At 38.6% G+C, this 20,913-nt stretch overlaps 1 protein-coding gene across 2 annotated transcripts in view; it reads right to left on the bottom strand.

Moving 5' to 3' along the window:
* Positions 1 to 9,341: 9,341 nt before the first annotated feature.
* The window catches only part of bbs9 (Bardet-Biedl syndrome 9), a 170,332-nt gene continuing 158,760 nt past the window's right edge, over positions 9,342 to 20,913 (bottom strand). The window contains exons 22-23 of one of the 2 annotated variants that reach the window (XM_041987335.1): positions 11,573 to 11,964; positions 9,342 to 11,144 (exon numbers count right to left, since the gene is read on the bottom strand). In XM_041987335.1, coding sequence (XP_041843269.1) covers positions 11,618 to 11,964 — 347 coding nt within the window. In that variant the 3' untranslated portion in view covers positions 9,342 to 11,144; positions 11,573 to 11,617. Of the gene's footprint in view, positions 11,965 to 20,913 lie in introns of both variants that reach the window. The other variant, XM_041987334.1, reaches the window with a different exon arrangement.

Below are 20,913 nucleotides of genomic sequence, written 5' to 3'. Positions count from 1 at the left end.
GATGACTACAGTAACATGTACAATAATGCAGTCAGATTTTTAGGGGTGGTTCATGCCCCTTTAGGTCACCCACCTGGGGCCCCACCCTTGGTTCAAAGTGCAAACTATGCATCTGAAAGAGAAAATAACTAGAGAGAGGGAATCCAAACGGGTGTGAATATTCCAAATGTTACAAAAACACTAAATACTGATTTAAAGCACAGCAAGTTAACATTGTGTAGTTGTAAATGGTAAATGGTCTGTATTTATATAGTGCTTTTATCCAAAGAGCTTTTACATATACGTCACATTCACCCATTCACACACACATTCACGCACTGATGGCGTGATCAGTTGTGTTCATGTACAAATGGTGTATAAATCGTTTGAATGCTCATCTTTTTTACAGTGAAGACCGCAGTGACTCCAGCACACCTCAGACACTGGTATAAATGATTATGTTGCTCACCTTTGATCAATATTACTACTGGTGTCAGGCATAAGGAGCCCTTTGGGGTAACAGCATGGTCCTGTGCCCACTCTGATGTAGCTTTGCTAATTCATATCCACCTGTTGTGTTGCTGCCGTTTGGGAACAGTATAAAAACAAATGTAGAGCAAATGTATACTACACCTAGAAGTACATGCTAATATGAATCATGCTTTAGTCATGAAAAGAAACACAGCCCTTTTGAAAAACAAAACTCAAGTGATGGTAGTGACACTGAAACACAGCAACACTTATTATATTGTAGACTAAACAGTCAGCTAATAAACAAACAAGCCAAGCTCACACATTTGAATAGTTTTGACAACTTTGTGAATGAGGTGCAGCCAAATAATACTATGACAGAAATTAATAATAAGTTACCTCTAAGGTTAAACAACTTGTATCTACAGATGAAGTGCTAAGAAATGCTGAAATCCATCATCACACTGTTCATGAACCTCGAGTAGTTCACCACAGACTTGACACTGAAAGGTCCTCATCCAACACCAGGAGAAAAAAAATCAGTTGTGTAGCATTTATCTTGTTTCAAGATCATTTTCATGATAGATTTTATATAAATAACTGCTTATGTGTAGTTTTCTTAAGTCTTTTAAAAATTTTACCCCAAGTCTGTTTTATAGATCAGGCATCTATAAATCAACCAAATGGTTTCCATTCAAGATCGAAGACTAGGAGCTGAGATTGAGAGGAGGAAATGGGTAAACTGCAGGTGAAGAGATGTGTTTTTTCTCATTGTGACGAGTTGTCTTGCTGTGGCAGGAATTACTTGTTGCTTTCAGGGCATGCAAGGATCCTCCTTGTTTTTAGACTGGCTGCAGACGGAGCCCTAGCAGCATGGAGGTTAAAGCCCCCCTGCAGCCGCTTGGTCTGGCTTTTAGAGGCTAGGGTTGGGGGTGGGGTAGAGGTTAGGTCCAGCTTTTTGGGCCACATAACTAACACTACTCAAGACTTTTTCCAGGAACTCTACAGTGGCAGTTTAAACAATAGAACCTGTGTTTACATTAGTTTTCTAGTCATGGTTCCTGGCCCCAGAACAGTTCATGTTCTGCTGGAAGCTGGATTTAGAGAATGAAGTTAAAGTTTGCAGAGTTGGCTGGTCAGCCACATATACTGTGATTGCTACAGCTTGCACACATCTTCAGCTAATAATATTGAAGGACAAATGGTTTTTTAAAATCAATTAGTTAACAGTCAGTGCATCCAGTATCTAAAGGATCACTGTTTCTCTTGGAAAACGAAGTCCTCATTCAGACAGAGCTGGCAGCACAAAGGGTGGAGCCACACCATAAACACAACGTGTGACAATTGTTTGCATTTTACATCCTTGTAAGCACATAAACTGCAGATATTCAAGATGTTTATGGAGCATTTCTGTTCTTTTACAACACAAAACCGCTCTGGAAACGGAGTATAAAGTGTAAATGAGTAAGGCTGAAAGTTTACTGTGTATATTGCAGGATGTAAAGATGTGAAGTTTTTTCCCATGTATCTTTCAGAGGGCAGGTCAGTATGTTGTGAGAGATTTTGAATTAGTGTAGGAGCTCTGGGATCTATCACACTGCTTACTCTCCTAGTTTTACAAGATTCTTGCAGGGACGTCAGGCCGCAAAGTTAATCTCTTGGCATGCATCACCACTGTCGGACAGAAGCCACATATCTGCAGAAAGGACGTTTTATAGGAAGGAAGCAAGGAATGCTTTTCTTACAGGTTTCAAGGGTCCAGAGGTCATGAAATTCACTAAGCACATAATCGACTTTGTAAAACTTCGCTCAGGTTGGAAGAAGAAAAACAGCTAAATTGCTGTGGTGAGGAAAGGGTTTCTGTTCGTGATTGCGACAGAGTTCACTTTTCAGCTCATTACCTTGCTGTTCTGGGCCGGATAGGAACAAATGTGAGATCCCACACCTCAGATTCTTCTCTTCAAGACAGAAACAAAGCAAAGATCTTGAGAGCATCGATGAAGTAATCAAGTCAATGTAAAGACTGTAATGTGAGAATGTATGCAAGGCCCGTCGTTCTAGGAGGGCACAACCAATCTTCATTAGGTTCAGACTTTCCCCCAAGACACTAGCAGTTTTCAGTAGATGTTTAATATGGTTTAGGGAACTTTTAGCATGTATTTGTTTACATAATCACACATTTCCAGTGTGAGATGCTTTGCTTTTTATTTATTAGAGAGTGATAACAACCTACTGAGCCTATCAGGAAGTAAAGAACCAGACAGCTAGGCTTTATCTATTAGAGGTAGATAAAGATAGATAAGTGTCTATTGTGTCTTGATAAGAATATCATCATATATAATAAATATGCAGAAGGTGAACTACTTAGATTTGGGAAAGGCGAGCTACTTTTTAGACAATGAGTTGCCACACATGTCTTAGATATGTCCTCTTCAACTACAAAGTATCTATCAAAAAGCTGCTTCTGGAGCCTCCACAGCTTTGTGTACATTTTGGAGTACAACTGGGTTACTACAGCCAGTATGCTTTGCTGCTGCAGCCAGAGTGGAGCTGCTGCAACCTTCTGCAGGTGTTCCTTACATATGCACCTTCATTTGATAATTAGCATGCTGAAGCCACTGCACAAAGCAAAGATTGCTGCACTGCAATTACAAGGTCACTGGGGATGTAGATGAGCTAACAGTCTGAGGGTACAGTCAGAGGCAATTTATCTTTAACTATCAATCCATATGCTGTTTAAGTTTGTTATCTAGGAAAAGGTCAGCATCCGTCATCACAATCAGGTGGTGCTAAAATTACAAGCAATTCTAGTAACTTTATGCTGGTGCTGAAAAGCTATTACTCAGTGTTTCTCCTCAGGTCACTTTCTGTTTTCTCTGTGATCTTCACTTTGACCAATCATAAAATACAGGAAGTGAGGATGACTTTTTAACACTTCATTATGTGGTGCAAGTACGTATCATATTAAAAATCTGTGCTGATACCAGGAGTGATGACTTTCTCCTCCACTGACGGCAATGAGAGTTAAAGTTGTGCTCATGCTAGTTAATCTTTCCTGGTTTCCAAGGTGACAAGTCCTGTCCCAGTTGGCGGTGGGCACACAAGAGGTTCTGTAAAAAGGTATGAGTATCATTATTTAGGAGAGGAGAGCAGATAGGTTCTGATTCACAGTTGTGCTGTCTAATGCGCTCCTGTCCTGCTGAGGTCATATACAGTAGTTTTATAATATGCAATTCTCTATGCGGTCATTCACTTTATTCTACAATAAATACTCATGTGATACATTTTCTTTAGATGATATCTGGCCATAAAAATATGAATTAGATTCATCACTCAGGGAGCTTTGCAGGATTTATTTGCATAGAAGATGAATTAAAACATTTTAAGTGCACCTCAAATGTGTTCAGTCAAATAAAAAATGATATTTTTAAAGAAACAGAACATTAGGTGTAATTATAAATGTCACAAGTAAAGAGGCATGATAAACTACTATTTTTATGTCTCTCCACATAAAAGAGTAAATTTTGTAATGTCACTTAGGGAATATAAAGCTGACAAAGAAACAAAATATAATTTTGGTCATTTTCTCCAGAGATCAAAACAAGGGATCAGTACTGTTCACACAAAAAGAAACAGGAGCCATTTAAGTTTCCTAATATGAAAAGTTGTTGATGCTTTCTTTCGGCAGCAAGAATAAAAAAGATTCAGCAATCATCTAATCCAGTCTGATTATGCTTTAAACTCAGAGACAAGAATAAGCTGCTAAATGAAACCCAGAGAAAAAACGTCTGCGCTGCTAAATCCAAACTCTGACTTTATTATTTTCTACCCAAACTGCTGTGGCTCTGCAGCTTTTTGATAGCTGAAGAACTGTTTGATGTTCGTAACAGCTGGGTGTGTGCAGCTTTGTTTAGTGGCTCCTCACATCAAAACTGGTTTACTGGACATGTGTGAAAGATGGAGGAAGTTACTGATGAGGGAAAAAATAAATGTTGGAAAGTGTTTAAAATACACAAATACAAAAAAACCCACAAATGAGAACATCAAAGGGAAAGAAAGTCGGAATAAAGAGAGAGAAAAAGTTGTGAATAATTTGTTTTGTGAGAGAAAAAAAATCCGACTGGATAACTGCAGAGAAAATATCATACATGTCCTGTGGATGTAGTAGACGTGTTTTTTTTTTGTTTTTTTGTTTTTTTTTTAACAAATACATGTCATGTACAGATCTTTTTTATTATTGTTTTGACACTTTTTTTGTGTTTTTGAACATTTAGAAGTCTTTATTGAATTAAGTAATGTTATTATTAGTAATGTTAATCACTAAATCCGGCACCAATATTGCAAAACATAAGCCAAATCCAACATTTGGGTTCTGCCTGTGTCATTGCTCAACATCTCCTCTAATTTTCTTGATGCTTTCCTGTTAGTTTTTGCATATTCTTCTCAGGAAAGAGACCAAACTACACACATAAGTAAAGAAAAGACAACACATACTGATGTTCCTACACAAACACATATAAACAGCATCACAAATTATAACATATAAAAAAAATCACTAACAAGTAAATTCCAGTTTATGAGAGAACAGCATTGAACACGTGATTTGTTTTCAGTTGAACAGCATTCATATAATTAATGTAACAATACCAAATATATTATTATCTGTAAACCACATTATATAACCTCATTGTTAGAAAAACCACCCATGCTGTACTCATTTTTTTTCTTAACAATTGCAATTTTAAGGGTTAAAAATGTCTCAAAACCTGCTGGTTCAAACCAAGATTAGTTTTTCAGCTTCCAGCATTTTTCAAAATTTTGCAGTGGGTGAAGTTACACAGAGTTTATAGTTACACTTCAAGCTGGATTTTGAAGCTTTGACCAATTTTATAATAAGTATAACTATCAAACTATTTGCTTTTGATATGCAGACAAACACTTCTGAATTACTGTCTGGATGATCTGTCTGCAGCATTTGTGGCTGGCTAAGTTTTTAAGTAGTTGTTTTTCTTCTATTATAACAACCCATTTTTGGCATGTTGTGAAGTCTTAATGATGCCATGATATTGTGCTAAACTCTGCTGCAGATGCAACAGATGCTTGTCTACATGTTTAAAACATGTGTGGCCCCTCAGTTCTTTCATTTGCCTTCTGTGTAATAACTACAGTTATGTTACTATTTTCTTTTTGTCTATCCAGGTTTATGTTAGCATAGAAAGTACAGAGCAAAAATGAAACAATCAAATATTAATCTTAAATTGAACAGAGATATCAGTAACTAGTGAGGCCATTTGTTAAACATATTAAAAACTGGTGGAGACGAAGCCATTAACATCTTCTTGGATGTGGTTTTGGCCCAGAGAAGGAAATATTTAGAAACTTCAGTTGAATGCCATTAATTTAGCTCATAAATAAATAAAACTGGGGGATAAAATGGTTCAGTCTAAAACTGAAGCTGCTTCTAGGAAAAAAGCGGGGAAACTTCTTATTTCTTGGAAAATGTTTAACACCTTGAGGAAATGTCACCGTGGGTTGAGAAAGCTAAAGAATGCTGATGGATTGAGGGATGGAGTGGTGGGAAAGAAGATCAAATAAGCAGCAAGAGGAAGTTAATGGTGAAAGTTAAAAGAGACAGTGGAAGACGATAAGAGACCAGAAGTAAGTGATTGAGAGAGTAATTGAAAGGAAATGGAAACATAAACTAAGTTAAAACCAAAGAGAAACTAAACTGATAAGGAGTGACAGATGAAACGAAAGAGCAGGAGATGCAAGAAAAAACAAAAGAAAGAAAAAAACACTGAAAAAAAAATATGAGAAATGATGAACAGAAATTCACAAGAGAATGAATAGAAGTAAAAACTTTTCTGGCAAGCAAGATAATCTGAGCTGAGAGACTGAAATAAAAATATTTACCTAAATGAGAAAAGGAAACAAAAATGAAGAGTGTAACTCCATCTGCTGCGTTCCTACATGTACACACACTGAGAGCTGCAGCCAAATTAAACAGTGACAGCTTTGCCTTTGCACCATTACCCAATCTGCAGCTGATCTCGCCTGCAGAAACCAAAAGAGAAACAGAAAAACAGTCACTTCAAAAGTCATCAAAAAGAACTCTGTTCATCTACTTGACAGGTGTTGGGTTGGTTTTTACTCTTTGTCAGGAATTCTCTTGGGAAATGCAGAAATGTAAGAATCACAGTGCTTTTGAAAGATGATGGAGAGTCGGAAATTTAAGTGTTTGCTTTGGTGAAAAGTTTCTTTCTGGTGGAATTCCAAGAGGAAAATTCAGAAAAGATGTTTCAGTTTCACCTGGTTTAGAGTAAATGCTGCTAGCATTAGGATGAAAGAACTGGATGTGATACAGAAAAGATGCTTAAATTGGTAATTCATGGAGAACTTAAAAAGAAAAAAAAAGGCATCCAGCTCTCCTCCAAAGTCAACCCTGATCTCCTGAGTTCTAGTTTTTCTAAGGTTATGTAAAATTAAACCGGATGTGCATGTAATCCATGCTCCCTCTTATCATCATGATTTATAAAAATGTAACCTCACAGTTTTCAGTTGTCTTGTGGACAAATAGAAAACATACCATTCATCTTGATATAATTCTCAAATTGCAGATGAGATCTAAAAATAACAAACAAAGAAGAACCCTTGAACCTGACTAACACCGAGAAGCCATTTGCTGTTGAGCAACGCAGAGATTTAACCATGAAAGGGCCAACCTAGAAAAAAGAAAAGCAAGAAACTACAGTCTGCTCAGGACTTTCAGCAAAACCTAGACAAACACCAACTAGGAGAAGAAGGAGGTTAAGGGTTGTGAAAACCTTGTTGTGTGTGACCTACCTGCCACAGATCAGCCAAGTAGTGTGAACACTTGAAAAATCCTGATAAGACGAGAGGACAGCGAAGTGTGAACAAGACAACAATCTAATGACAATATAAACCTTGTAGTATGAACTTTGCTTTCAGAGCTGAAAGCAGTGTGCTACTTCAGCTGTAAATTAGGAGTACTCAAACAAAACTTTATTGGATATAATGCCTGCGGTTGCAGTTTATCCTTTTAAAACCTGAGGTATCATTTCTGCCAAGGGGTCCAGCTCGGTACAGGATGGGACAGCATAGCCCCGCTTCCACTGAGCGGTTCGGTTCAGGCCAGTGCGGCCGGCTATTTTGAGTGTTTCCACTATAAAAAGGGCCCATATAACCGAGCCATACCGCACCATTTATGGACCCCCTTCAGTTGTAGGTCCATAGGAAAATGATATGGTACGGTAAGGATGGAGCTACTAGCATCTAATTATAAAATCCATTGATTGGCAGACAGAAAAACATCAATGCCCACAACAAAAGCAAGCGCGAAACAAACAACGTTGCCGTTCAGTTCATGGTTCAGCTGGATGTTGGAAAATAATAGGAAAAGGATTCCTGTGAACAACAGTAAGGTTTGATCTTACAATGCGCATTGTATCCTTCGTGTAGCCAAGCAGAACAAAAATGAGCTGCTGACTGGCCTCCATTGTTGTTTGTAGCGCTACGTTTGTTGTTGTGGCACTAGAATGACGCCATGCTAGGCATTTGGTTTAAACCCTGCATGCCCAGTGGCGGTCCGACTTGCAGTGGGGATGTTTACCTGAATTAAAGGAAAAGAGTCGCAGTGTTGCTATCCAGGTGCTACCCTGTTTACAAGGTAAAGTTAAGGTTAGCTGTAGGTCAGGGTTTACCAGATGCATGAGACTATCCCTTCCCAAACTCAACCCCTTGCTGGAAACAGGACTTGAGAACAGATCAAGCCAAACTGTGCCAAAATGGCCATGAAACTGTCTGTACTAAAACCTCTTCTGTTTGGTTCTGATTCATTCTGTCTGGCTGACTTTCGCATATTGTTCACATATTACACATAACATTCACTGAATGTTGATTGTGTGTTTTATTGTATTTAATATGAATGACAACGTCATTAAGGCAACTTAAGACTCACACTTTTTAATTTTGTTGTATTGTACAATTATAATAAAGATCTATCTATATTGTACTATGATCTGATAGAGATTTAGAGCTCTAAAAGGATGTTCATATTCATCCTCAAAGTCTTTTTTTTTGGCAAGCAAGTGTTAAAATCCAAAAATATCTAAAGGTGGCTGCAGAGATATTTAGTAATTTCATTGTGGATGTGATATTTTGGAGCAGGGGCCTGCAGAATTAGGCACAGGGCTAAAAGGGTCTAAATAAAAATATTTAACTGTCTTAAGCATTCAGTAAAAATCTACTTAATTCTGTATTATTGGTTTAAAATGAGATGTTTCATGCCAACTAGTTAATTAATGGAGTAAAACGGGTTAAAAAGTGTGTATGAAAACTTTATTCATTCATTCATTTTCTGAAACACTTAGTCCATTAAGGGTCGCGGGTAAGCTGGAGCCTATCCCAGCATTAACAGGTGAGAAGCAGGGTACACCCTGGACAGTTCACCGTGTGGGAGGAAGCCGGAGTACCTGGTGCACAGGGAAAACATGCAAACTCCACACAGAAAGGCCACCGCCCTCAAGGTTCAAACCCCCACCCCCAGCCGAGATTCGAACCGGCGACCTACAGAAAACTTTATATTTCACTAATTTATAATTTACTTACAGTATCATCTTTGGTGCAGACGTCTGATGGAAAATTAGAGTTCACAGTTTTGATTGGAGCTTAAACTGGCAGATGACATCACCTGGTAAAAAAAGCAAATCAGCCAGATACTTGTCCAGAATAATTTAAAATAAAAATCACATTACTAAGACTTGTCACAAGATAAGCATAACAAAAACAGACATCCAAGGCAAAGGCTTTTTTAAGGAAGTTGTGGTAAAAAACTAATAATATTAAACAGCAATAAAAGACAGTGTTACTTATAGTTACTGTACTAACTTTTATTACTAAATGTTTCATGAATAAATGTAATTCATCATCGAGTTTCGGGATCTTCTACAAGCTGCACACTAAAAACAAAGTTGCTCATTAACAGGTGTAGAAACTCTTCTTTTGGGGTGAATAGTGGCTATAAAAGCAGACCCAGAACAGGAAACTGGTGAATCTGAATCACAACTACAACAATTACAAAATCTATTTTACAAACATTCAATGTGAACTGAAAAAGCAACTTGAATTACATTGTGTCCAATGGGAACATTTGTAACATCACAGACATTTCTAACAATCTGTCTTGGCAAGAACAAGCTGGTGCTGCTTCACCTTTATCTGTCACTGAACAAAATTCAAAATATCTACACATAAAAAAAGAAAAAAAAAAAAAGCTTTTATTCAAACTACAGTACATGAGGTTTTTTTTTTTAACAACAGAGGTCTTGACCAATATTGTGAACAGGCATCTGTCTCAACTCAAGCTAATAATAAGTTTCCCAGTGGACAGAAGAGCTGAAACTGGACATAAGACAAGAAGCCTGAAGTGGACTTGTGGTGTGGTGCAGAGCTGCTAGCACAACATCAATGGCTGAAGCAGATACGCTTAAATTCTGGCAGAAATACAACTTAATATTACTGAATTTGCGTGTGTGCAAACAATTACGTATAAAAGTCTTTAATTAGGTTAAAATAAAAGTAGTAAATGTGTCTTACAAACTGCCAACCAAGGATATATGGATGAGTCCTGCAATGAGAATGTGTCCTTATGGTGTTAGTTTTTTTTCTTAATAAGCATATGTGTTGAGACCTGTGTCTCAAAGATTTTTGCCCCAACTTAAAAAATTGCATTGGAAATCCTAGAAAGCAATTTGTCCTTAAGCTCAGCCTATTCAGTAGATAGGCTTTAGGTTACATAATTGTCTTGGGGCATCACTTTTGGAAGAATATGATGCTTCTCAGTTTGTTCAAGATGAAAGGAAAGTTTACCCCATCAGAAATGTTGCTTAGCCAAGTTCTGAAGGCCCCATGTCTTCTGATATCCACTGTTTGACTTATTCTGCAACTTTCTGAAACCAGTAATTTACTGTCCACATTTATTCAATACACACTAGAGTATATAGCGCCAAGATTACATTTAATTGTGCTAAACTGACATTTTTGTATTATTTAGAATGCAGTTTATTCAAATAGGTTGAAGTACATTACACACATTATTCGCTGTTTAATTAGTTCTGCTCTGTTCTTAATTCTGTTCTGACAGCTCTAATAACGCTCATATTTTGATAAATGCTGATGTTTAAGAAGCCGCTCAAAGCAGCTTGTCCTTAAAAATGATCTAGGAAATAAACAGAAAAACATGTCACATTGAACTGGGCCCACAAGTTCATATTTGCCACCGTGCCTATTCAAAAATGCCCTACTGGTTTCCAGACGAGTTTAAAGTATGCGTACATCAGCCGCTGCATGTTCTCAAGTGTCCACAGGAAAAAAAAAAAAAAACCTCAGTGGTGGTGGTTAGAGGGGTGGCAGTAGCAGCAGCAGCAGCAGTGGTGGGTGGTGGTGTCTGTAGGATGTGGCCTTGATTTACCCGGAAGCAGCGGAACGGCTGGACGCGCCTGGCAACTTATTCTTGGTCCATAAGCGGGGGAGGCCTCTGGTGAGGCCTGGAGCCACGCGAAGGGACGAGAGGGCAAGAGAACGGGTCTGACGTCACATCCAGGAGTGTGCGTGGGCGAGGGGGTGGTTTGGGGCTTGACTGGGATCAGGGAGGTGCAGGACTGTGGGCTCCACTGCTGCTGAAGCAGGACAAAGACAGTAAGAGAGTCAGTGAAATGCCTGAAGAAGAGGATTCCGCCTTCATCCTCATTCTCCGTAGGCTCAGACCTTACCACAGTTGCCCACCACACACACTAAAACTGCTGAATGTGGTGTGGTTCAGGAGAAAGTGAGTATTTACGTGTGAGGATCAGTTATTACCAGGCGATGTAAATATGCATCTGGGAGGAAATGGCTTTGCCACTGAATATGTGACCTTGACTGAGTATATTTACATAGAAATATATATCTGACTGCATATGTCAGTGTGTATCTGTATGGGGTCAAATTATAAGACCCTGTAAATGTTTAGTTTTGCATGGTGTATAATATATACCTTCAGTCATACGTGTGAGGCCCTGAATGTGCATGTATGTGCTATATACAAATCTTGTGTTTTGTTTACGTTTGTATCTGTGTGCATATGGAATAAACTTATTGCACTGCTTTGTTAGCCCTCTGCAGCCTCTGGCTCCTTCTTCTCTTTCACTTTTACAGATGACTTCCTGGACACTTTTTTGTCCCCTGACTCCTTTCCTTCCTTGTCTTTGTCCTTTTCCTTCTTCTCCTTTTTCTCCTTGGAAGAAGATGACTCCTTCTTGGATTCCTTTTTTGCCTCCTCCTTGGGCTCTTTGGCCTCTTTGGTAGAATCTTTCTTTGACTCCTTTTTCTCTTTGGACGACTCCTTCTTTTCCTTTTTTGCCTCTTTGACAGGTTCCTCTGCACCACCTCTTTCTTCTTTCACAGATGCCTCTGACGGCTCTCTGGAAACATCTTTCTTCTCTTTGGAGTCTTTATCTGCATCGGTAAATAGAAATAAATACATTATTACTTTACATCTCTTTATGCACAACAAAATATTTTGTTCATTCATGTCATTTTCTGTCTATATTTGACTGGAGCTAAAGATTAGGTAATGCATGAAAAATGCAGGTTGAATTATTTACCCAGATCAATGAGAACACGTACTAAAAATCATGTAATGAAAATTGACCTCAACTGAGATTTAGCCATCCCTAATTTAGGACAATTTCAATTCTTCCTTTTCTTCCCCAAAATGTGCAATGCGATTGTCCTAAAGTATGACTTCAGATGATGTCACATGTAAGCCAGCTGTGCTTTGTTCCTTAACAGACTGATGCAAACAGTCTGCAAATCTGAGAACTCCTTAATATGATGACAAATTGAGTGACAACAACACCTGCTGCATGACAAAGGACCCCGCTTAATCAAAGGTACCCCCTACCCCTTTCAAATGTGCACACACAAACACACACACACTTTTCAGCCCCACCTCCTCCAGATTGGATTGGCTCTCTGATAAGACGATAACGGGGCTGTTGTCTGCCTACAATGAGACGCACTTCTTATCTCCATGAGAACGGAGAGGGTTTAGAGACTGGAAACAACAGCCTGGTATCTCCCTGTGTGGGTGTGGAGACTGCCATATAAGAACTGCCTCTAAAAGTATCAGCATGTGTCTGTGTGTGGAGATGAATCTATCTTTGCATGTACATGATGGAGACAACAGACTGCTCTCAAGAAGTGTGTGCGTGTGCTCACAGACTCCAGAGAAGAGCTCTAATCAGGCAGCTCATCGTCTAGGGCTTAAGAGACAGAGACTCTGGTTCAGTGTGTGGCAGGCGGGTGCCATAAACATTGATTAGAGGAAGCATTAAACATGTGATTGAGGCTCAAAAGGAGACATTTCAAATAAAAAATTAAAATAAAATATTTCACATGATTTGATTTGTTTTTGCTGAACCTGCTAACATGGGAAGGAAAGGTTACAGTTTCAGTGTGTATCACTTAATAGTGCAACAGTTTAATAGGTGCTAACACTCATGGTTCAATAAAGTACTTGTGTTTTTCCGCCTGAAGCCGCTTGTCTCCCCACCCGACCATATAACCACACAACAGTAAACAGGCATGAACTGCATGCATGCGCACACACAATGTGAACATTTTCATTCTCTCAGTTTGACACAAGCACACAGACTCACTTATACACACAAACATGCACCTTATCTATCCAAAAAGAGAACAAATATTTTGGGACCACTAATGTCTGAAAGTGCAAATTTGCACTTTGACATGCAAATTGACCACCTCCTGCTTTCTAGGTGGCCTCAGAACTTTTACAGTCTGACATAATTTGGGTCTGGGTGTGCCTGTATCTAAAGCTGTAAAGAAAAAAAAAGTCTGTGAATACATGTCTGGGTCTTCAACAGCGTTGTCATGAAAACAAAACAATATGTGCAATTCAGTGTTTTTACATCTGTCTTAGTAGCAATTTGACCAGTATGGTGAGTGTGTTAATCCCATAGTGACAGTCTAATCCAGGACTGGATGTTAAATGTTTGGCTACCACTTCACACACAATCCTTCTGTCTGTATATCACCGCTCAGCAGCTGAGACAACAGACAAGAGGACTTTAAGTTAATTTGGATGCAAATCTGTATCTAGCTGTGCATTAACTTAGACATGTTACACTAAGGTTGGTCAAAAACGCAGTGACTCAGAACAATACCTGTTACATAATTTTAAAACAAACAAAAACAAAAACTAAAGTAATGGAAAAAATGTTGGACTTATTTTTGTTTCACCCAAATCAGTCTGAAGTATAATCTTATTTATGTTGGTTGATCCTGGCTGTTTATTCGTTTGTAGATGTCAGCTTAGCAGTATAATGTTCCCTAATCTAATGCATATGATGCATTGTGTTATTTAACAGCTATTTTCTACAAAGGTCAGATGTGGAAAAATGATTTAATGAAATTATATTCAAGATTAAAGGTGAAAAGTTCATCACTGAACTGGAACATAGAAAAGCTGGTAACTTTATCCAAGTCCGAGTGCTTTTTGGTAATGTTTTCTTTAACTATAAATGTCTGGAAAAAAATTTTTTTTTTTTGATTTGATTTGACCACGAGGGTAAACCTGAGTTGAACCGGAAACTGTTTCTGGTAGCGGCCAGTTGTGACACCTGGGTCAAACTCATGTTTGATGTCAGAGTTCAACTCAGTACTGTCCATTCAGATTAACCCAGGTGGTAAATCTGTGACCATGGTTGCTGAGGCCTTCTGTGCTGATGGTAGGTAAATAATCATCATTTGAGACAAGGGTCAAACCCTGATCTGCTTTGTGTTAGAGGTCAATGGCCCTTACCTCTTTGGCTTGTTTTCACAGCAGGAATAAAACAAAACTGTGAACTGCAACAGGGTGAGGCACCTCTTCATTTGAAGGGTTTTCCTTTGTTATGTTAGACAATATATTTGACAGAGACTAACTCCATCCATCCATCCGTCTGTTAGTCCATCCACCCATTGCTTATCTGATGTTGGGTTGTGGGGACAGCAGCTTAAGTTTAAGCTTCCTTTCCATGGCCAATTCTTCCAGCCCCTGGGGGAATCCCAAGGTGTTCCCAGGCCAGCTGAGAGACATAGTCCCACCAGCATGCCCTGGGTCTTCCCTGGGGTCTCCTCCCAATGGGACGTGTCTGGAACACCTCACCAGAGAGGCATCCAGGAGGCATCCTAACCAGATGCCTGAGACTTTTAGTCTGGCCCCTCTCAATGTGAAGGAGGAGCAGCTCTACTCTGAACCCAGATGACAAAGTTTTTCACCCTGTTTTTAAGGGAGAGCTCTGTGGAGGAAACTCATTTTCAGCAGCTTGTAAAGACACATCTGTAATAAATTAATAATTTTAAACATATTTTTTTATTATGTTTATAGTTTTGTGGTGCTGAATGGACAGTTCCCAAAATGATGACTTCAATCTGCAAATTTGCTGCAAAGTTCCTCTGCTGTTGTTTCTCCCACATTTTCTTTATTTACTTTTCATTGAAAAGGAATGTTAATTTAGTCTGTTTAAGCCATTTCTGTCTCTCCATATAAAACATTTTCCATGTAGAGCTTGAAGGACCATCATTGTTATTGGACCATGATTTAAATGCGTGCTTTGATTTCACTGATGTCAGTGCTTTTGCATTTAGAGGTTGAGCTTTTTTTCTGGTTTTTAAATTCACACAAAGGCAGCACTTACTAAAGTGCTGATGAAAAAGGAAGTCATAGTGAATATGAGTTCTGACAGGAATGATAGAGGATACTCTTATGTTATACCTAGACTCTATATAGTGCAACACTTCTACATACCATTATAAAAGTTAAATGAGCAGATCTGTAAAAACTTTCCATGTGCTTGTAAGTCAGGACTATTTTCCATCTCCCAGGGAGACCAATGGCCCTCCTAAGTTTTTGCTTTGTTTTCTCTCAAAGCTGGAAATTAAAGTCTGTGACAGAGTCAGGTCCTCAAGGGAGCGGTAGCAATAAGTCGATAAACATTGACATTGTAAGACAAGATGGGCAGCTTCCCTCCTGTATGAAAATCTAAATGAGGTCAGGTCACATCTTGTCAGTCTGCTACCTCAACAAACTAACAAAGTCGAAGTGTGTAGACTAAACAGGGCAGAAGCCTGTGCTCTGACTTGATGGGATCAAGGTGACATTAAGCTATTTTCAGCTACCTGAAAAGTCTGGTGGTTTTTGTCAGGATTAAACCAGCCCAGTGCCATTTTAATCACACGTGATCCTGACATATATAGCCATGACTGACATCTGTTTGAAAGGAAACTGGGTGACGTAGGTCCTGATGGTGCTCATCAGTGGTTAAAGTAAATGATTCTTAAGGAAATAAATCTATTACAATATTGCTCTTCGTAATAACTTAGGAGGTGTTTCATTTTAAGGAATGGGCTTGAGAACATTAAAAAAAAGAGAAAAACACTCTTCTCATGCAGAAGCTGGCATCCCTAATGACATGATTGCTCGTGTGGTTTTTAGTAGATCCAGTGTAACCTACATTTTTCCATAGAAAGTTTTAATTTTAACAAAGATGGTTTATTAGTCCATTGTGGTAACTTCACCTCTGTGGTGTAATCATTGTTTAGTAATGGAACCAGTTGGGTGAACAGTTGCCAGTTCAAATCCCATGGTAACGTGGGTAGGAAAATTAAATGAGAAGAACTCAGTGAACACCCTGCTGCTGTGTGGAGGTTACTTGGTGGTACTAGGCAGTTTCATGTGTGGACACAAGACTGGAAAGAACTTTCCGGAATCATAAGGCTGATTTTCTGAAATGTTTAATCCTAAGTTTCTTAATCAAAGAAAAAATAATAACCGTTTTATACACACACACACATGTTCTCTACCAGAGGCCTGGGAGCTTGAGGGTCCTGCGCAGTATCTTAGCTGTTTCTAGGACTGCTCTCTTCTTCCAGGCTTTCTACAGTTCTTCCTTGAGTCCTTGGTATTTCTCCAGTTTCTCGAGTTCCTTTTTCCTGATATTTCCATCATTGGGGATGGTTACATCAATCACAACAGCTCTCCTCTGCTGCTTATCCATGATCTCAAAGGATATTAGCTCTCTCATTCTCCACCACCTTGGGAAGTGTTTCTCATTGTGACACAATTTTTTTATGGCCAACACACTGGTTTATGTTTAACACAGTGTCACAAGTCACTTCATGGAGCATGTATTGATGCAGAGGATCAACGTTGGACTTCCCTTGCAGTACTGGATTCTCAGTACTGGAATTTGTTGTCACTGCTTGAAATAATATGGAGTTGCATCTGGATGGAGAACAATGAAGGCTGTCCTTGTTGGTGACAGCTTTCTACTTGATTCTGTATTACAAGTATTTAGACCAATCTAGCACATCCATGTGCAGATGGAACTTACTCTCCTTAGATTCTCCAGAGGGTTGCCTGCTGTATTCATACAACGTCTTGCTTTTCTGATGCAGACAGGGTCAACTTGGCAGTTTGTGCAGACTGAATCTTGCAAATTTGTATTCTCACACGCAGCATCTCTGATAAACATCTAGAAAACTTCAGGGTTCTTTTACATGTTCTAAAACTACTACAGAGGGTTCCGGGGTACACATACTTTTTGCACAGATGTTTACTACTATAAAAATATATCGAATGTATAGGAGCACATGCTTGTGAGAAAAAAAGAAAAACTTCACCACAAAATAATGCCAAACTACCAGTAAAGATTTTAGTGGAATTGATTTAGGCTCTAGTATAAACAAGTATTAAAGCAAAACACATGTAGTCTGTATTATTAAATGCATTATAAGTTCACTTACTGTTACTTAATTTGATGCATTTAATGTCCAATGATGTGCTTTCTTTTGCTAAATCATCTTAAACTAAAGTGTCCAGCACAAGACTCTGCTTTCATCTTATTTAGGTTCTTCATCTTCCACCAGAATTTAGAGGGCAACATTTGTTTGTTCCTCGCGAAACAAAACCAAAAACCACAGCAACAAAAGTCAGTGTGTCGATACGATAAGGAGAGCGATGCTATCTGCGCTGTGTTCAAAGCCCACATGTTATGCCTGAATTCATGTGTTAGCGGTGGATCACGGCAATGCATTCATCTGCAGACAGCCATAGTCAAAATAGAGGAGGCCGCACAGATCGCCCGCATCCTGACCGCATCACCGTGCAGGGCACTGCGGCTGAAACCTGCCGATTTACAGAATCCACTCTGCAGGGAGCACGGAGAAAAGAAAGAGAGAATCTGCTAAGGACTGACTGATTGGATCTGCGGTGTGCAGACTGTGTGTTTGTGAGTGTATATGCCAGCTTGGATCATATGTGCCTGTGTTTTGTGCGGTCCAGAGGAGGCGAATGAACGCGACACAACAGCGTTATGTGAAGATTAAAAACAACACTATGTGGTCAACAGCGTGGGAATGGCAAGAGGGTGTCACAGAGAGAGGTACAAAAAAAATGCACATACCTTTTTATAAATAGATGCAACAAGAACAGATTGAGGAAGCTATTTTTCTACATTCACAGTGCACATGGTTTGAAATAAAGAAATGTGTCACAAACAAAAAAAGGTCAAGCATTTCTATTTTGTGTAAATACTAAAAATTAAGGCATGCGTGAGAGAGAAATAGCCAGTCGGACAGTGGCAGAACAAGCAGTTTTTAATACTATTTTTGTTGTGGAATGCGCTGTTGAAGCACAACAGGCCCATCCATTTCTCTATGTGTGTGTTTGTAAACCATTCCAGCTCAGCAAAGGCTGTGCCCAATGCTGCACCTCCCCCTGAACGCTACATATATAAACTGGAGGGAAAAAAAATTATATTTATGTGCAAATGGGCACTAAAGTAGATACACACACTGACACACACTGTTATTATTGCAGTCTGCGTCTAAAGTGATGATGGGGAGTGTCTTCACAGATGGTTTAAAAAAGCGTTCCCATACAAAGAGAAAAGAGAAGAAGTGGAGGACTTAGTGAGATTTTAACTCAACAAATACTGAAGATTTTTAGAAAACCTTGATGACTGAATCGTTTATTTAAATTTTATTGTTCAGATAAAAAAAAAACAGCTAGACATCAGCTCTCAGAAACAGAATTGATCTGCTACATAACTGGTTCTAGGACATTAGGAACATGCATCATGTCTTAAAAGTGATTCATGTTTACGGAAATTCACAGATGTTACTGTGGCAGTGAGCTCATGGTCATGGCTTTGAAAACATCCTTCAACTTTGCAGCTTTAAAACTGGGGCTAACACTTGCTTTAAACTAATCAAAACTGATAATCAAACAACAACACAGCAGCTTTTGTGGGTACTGAGAGTAAGGTGAATTTAACAACCCCCTCCCTATAGACTCCTATGGTTGAACTTGTTATAAAAACACAGAACACTGCAAATGAACTGAAGAGAGGATGCATGATACTATGGTCTCTAATAAGGATGTTGCTTACCTTCATCTAGAGAGCATTAGTATTAACAGCTTAATGAAATAGGCTGTTCTCGATTGTGTCTTATCCATACAGGTTGTCAGCTTGACCTTAAAGCAGTGTTGTTATTCATTACATCTGAGGATGCTTAGTTTTCATTATTTAAATGACTAATGAATGAATAAAAAGTTGCAGAATGTAAAACTTATTTAGAAACTTCAGCTTCACAACAGCAGGTTTTGTCTTCTGCCTTCAATTTGTGCATTTTAAATAACAATAACTAAGTATGCTAGTGGTTGATTTTGATACAATCTTATACCATTTTGCCTTTACTAAGAATGACATTTGTCCTATTTGGCTTCAGCTAATAAAGAGAAATCTTTGTTTTGCAAAAAATAAAGAACTTGGTAAAAGATGCTCTGCATTTGAAGTCAACAAACTTAGAGAAAAATGCAAAAGGATTTAAAATAAAATGTGGTCTCTGAGTGTCAAATCCGAAGGTGGGGAGATGAAGGGAACATGTGGTAAAACTGGACTGAAATGAATAAAAGTCCAAATTTCCAAGTGACACAAATAAGGAACAAACAAGAACATACAGAATTAGGGAAAAAGGAAAAAAAGAAAAAACAAAAACAATAATTCATGCAGTCAGATGAGACTTTGAAGAAAAGCAACGAAGGACAAAGATTTTTAACGAAGAGAGAAGCTGATGGAGACCACTGCTTCTCTCTCTGGGTGTGGTATAGTGGGTGGGTTCATTCCCGTGGTTGGCCAAGATATTTTTTCTCTGCTCAGCTACGCCCTGCTACTAACCAACAAGCACACACACACACACACACACACACACACACACACACACACACACACACACACACACACACACACACACACACACACACACACACACACACATAATGTACAGAAAAATATACAGCGGCCAGTCTGAAGAACCAGCGTTTTGGCCCAACAGAAAAGGACCCAAAGTTTTCCAGGTCTGGTGGTGACATAAAATCTCTCTGGCTTTGTCTCTCTCTCACAAACACACACTGATATACACAAACACAAGCAAATACACACATGCGCCTCCATCAACTTCCTCAGCACTCTCTGCGCTCTGTCTAAATACAGCCAGCCACATCAGAGAGGACATTTACAACCCTGGATAAGTTACACACACACATACACACACATCAGCTGTAGATTTCACAACATATATACACAATATATACATACCTTAAATGAAAACATGCAACATCCAATACATGAATGCAGACTGATGATTTGCACATGTGAACACACAAACACGTACTGTGCCTGAAACCTAAATAGATTTTTTTTTTTTTTATGCATGTGTTTATTTGGCTTCTGTTACAGTCTGCGTGTTGTTCTACTCCAAGACACAACAGTTCATCCCTTTAAAGTGTTTTAGTATTCCTCTTCCAGAGCAAAATAAACACACACACACACACACACATATACACACAAAATCAAGTCAGACTGCTTTCAAAACTAATACCACAAATATTTATATTTTTTTTTCATTTATAAGTTGTTTGACAGAAGAAGGTATGGAAAATAATAAACACACACACACAGAAACTTAATAAAATTTATTTTTACAATATTTGCTGTGGCAACCTTAAACGTTATAACAGCACCAATTCAATTCAATTCAATTCAATTCAATTCAATTCAATTCAATTCATTTGTCCCCACAGGGCATTTTAAAGGTCATGACAAGAGCTTGAAGGACCAACAAGACAAGTGACACGACTGCACCTTCTAAAAACACATAAAAGTCATTTAAAACACACAAGTCTTTAAAAACTATAAATAAATAAAAACACACATAAAAGTCATTTTAAAAAAATAAATAAAAAATACAAACCATCTTTAAAAACTTTCAGGTGCTTGTTTTAAGGTGCATTCGGCTTTCTGTATTCATAAATAAGAACCTGAATTGAGGAGCTGG

Source organism: Melanotaenia boesemani, chromosome 6, assembly GCF_017639745.1.
Source record: "Melanotaenia boesemani isolate fMelBoe1 chromosome 6, fMelBoe1.pri, whole genome shotgun sequence".
Lineage (NCBI taxonomy): Eukaryota > Metazoa > Chordata > Actinopteri > Atheriniformes > Melanotaeniidae > Melanotaenia > Melanotaenia boesemani.
Note: the sequence above shows the minus strand (reverse complement) of the source record. Positions and strands in the feature narration are given on the sequence as shown.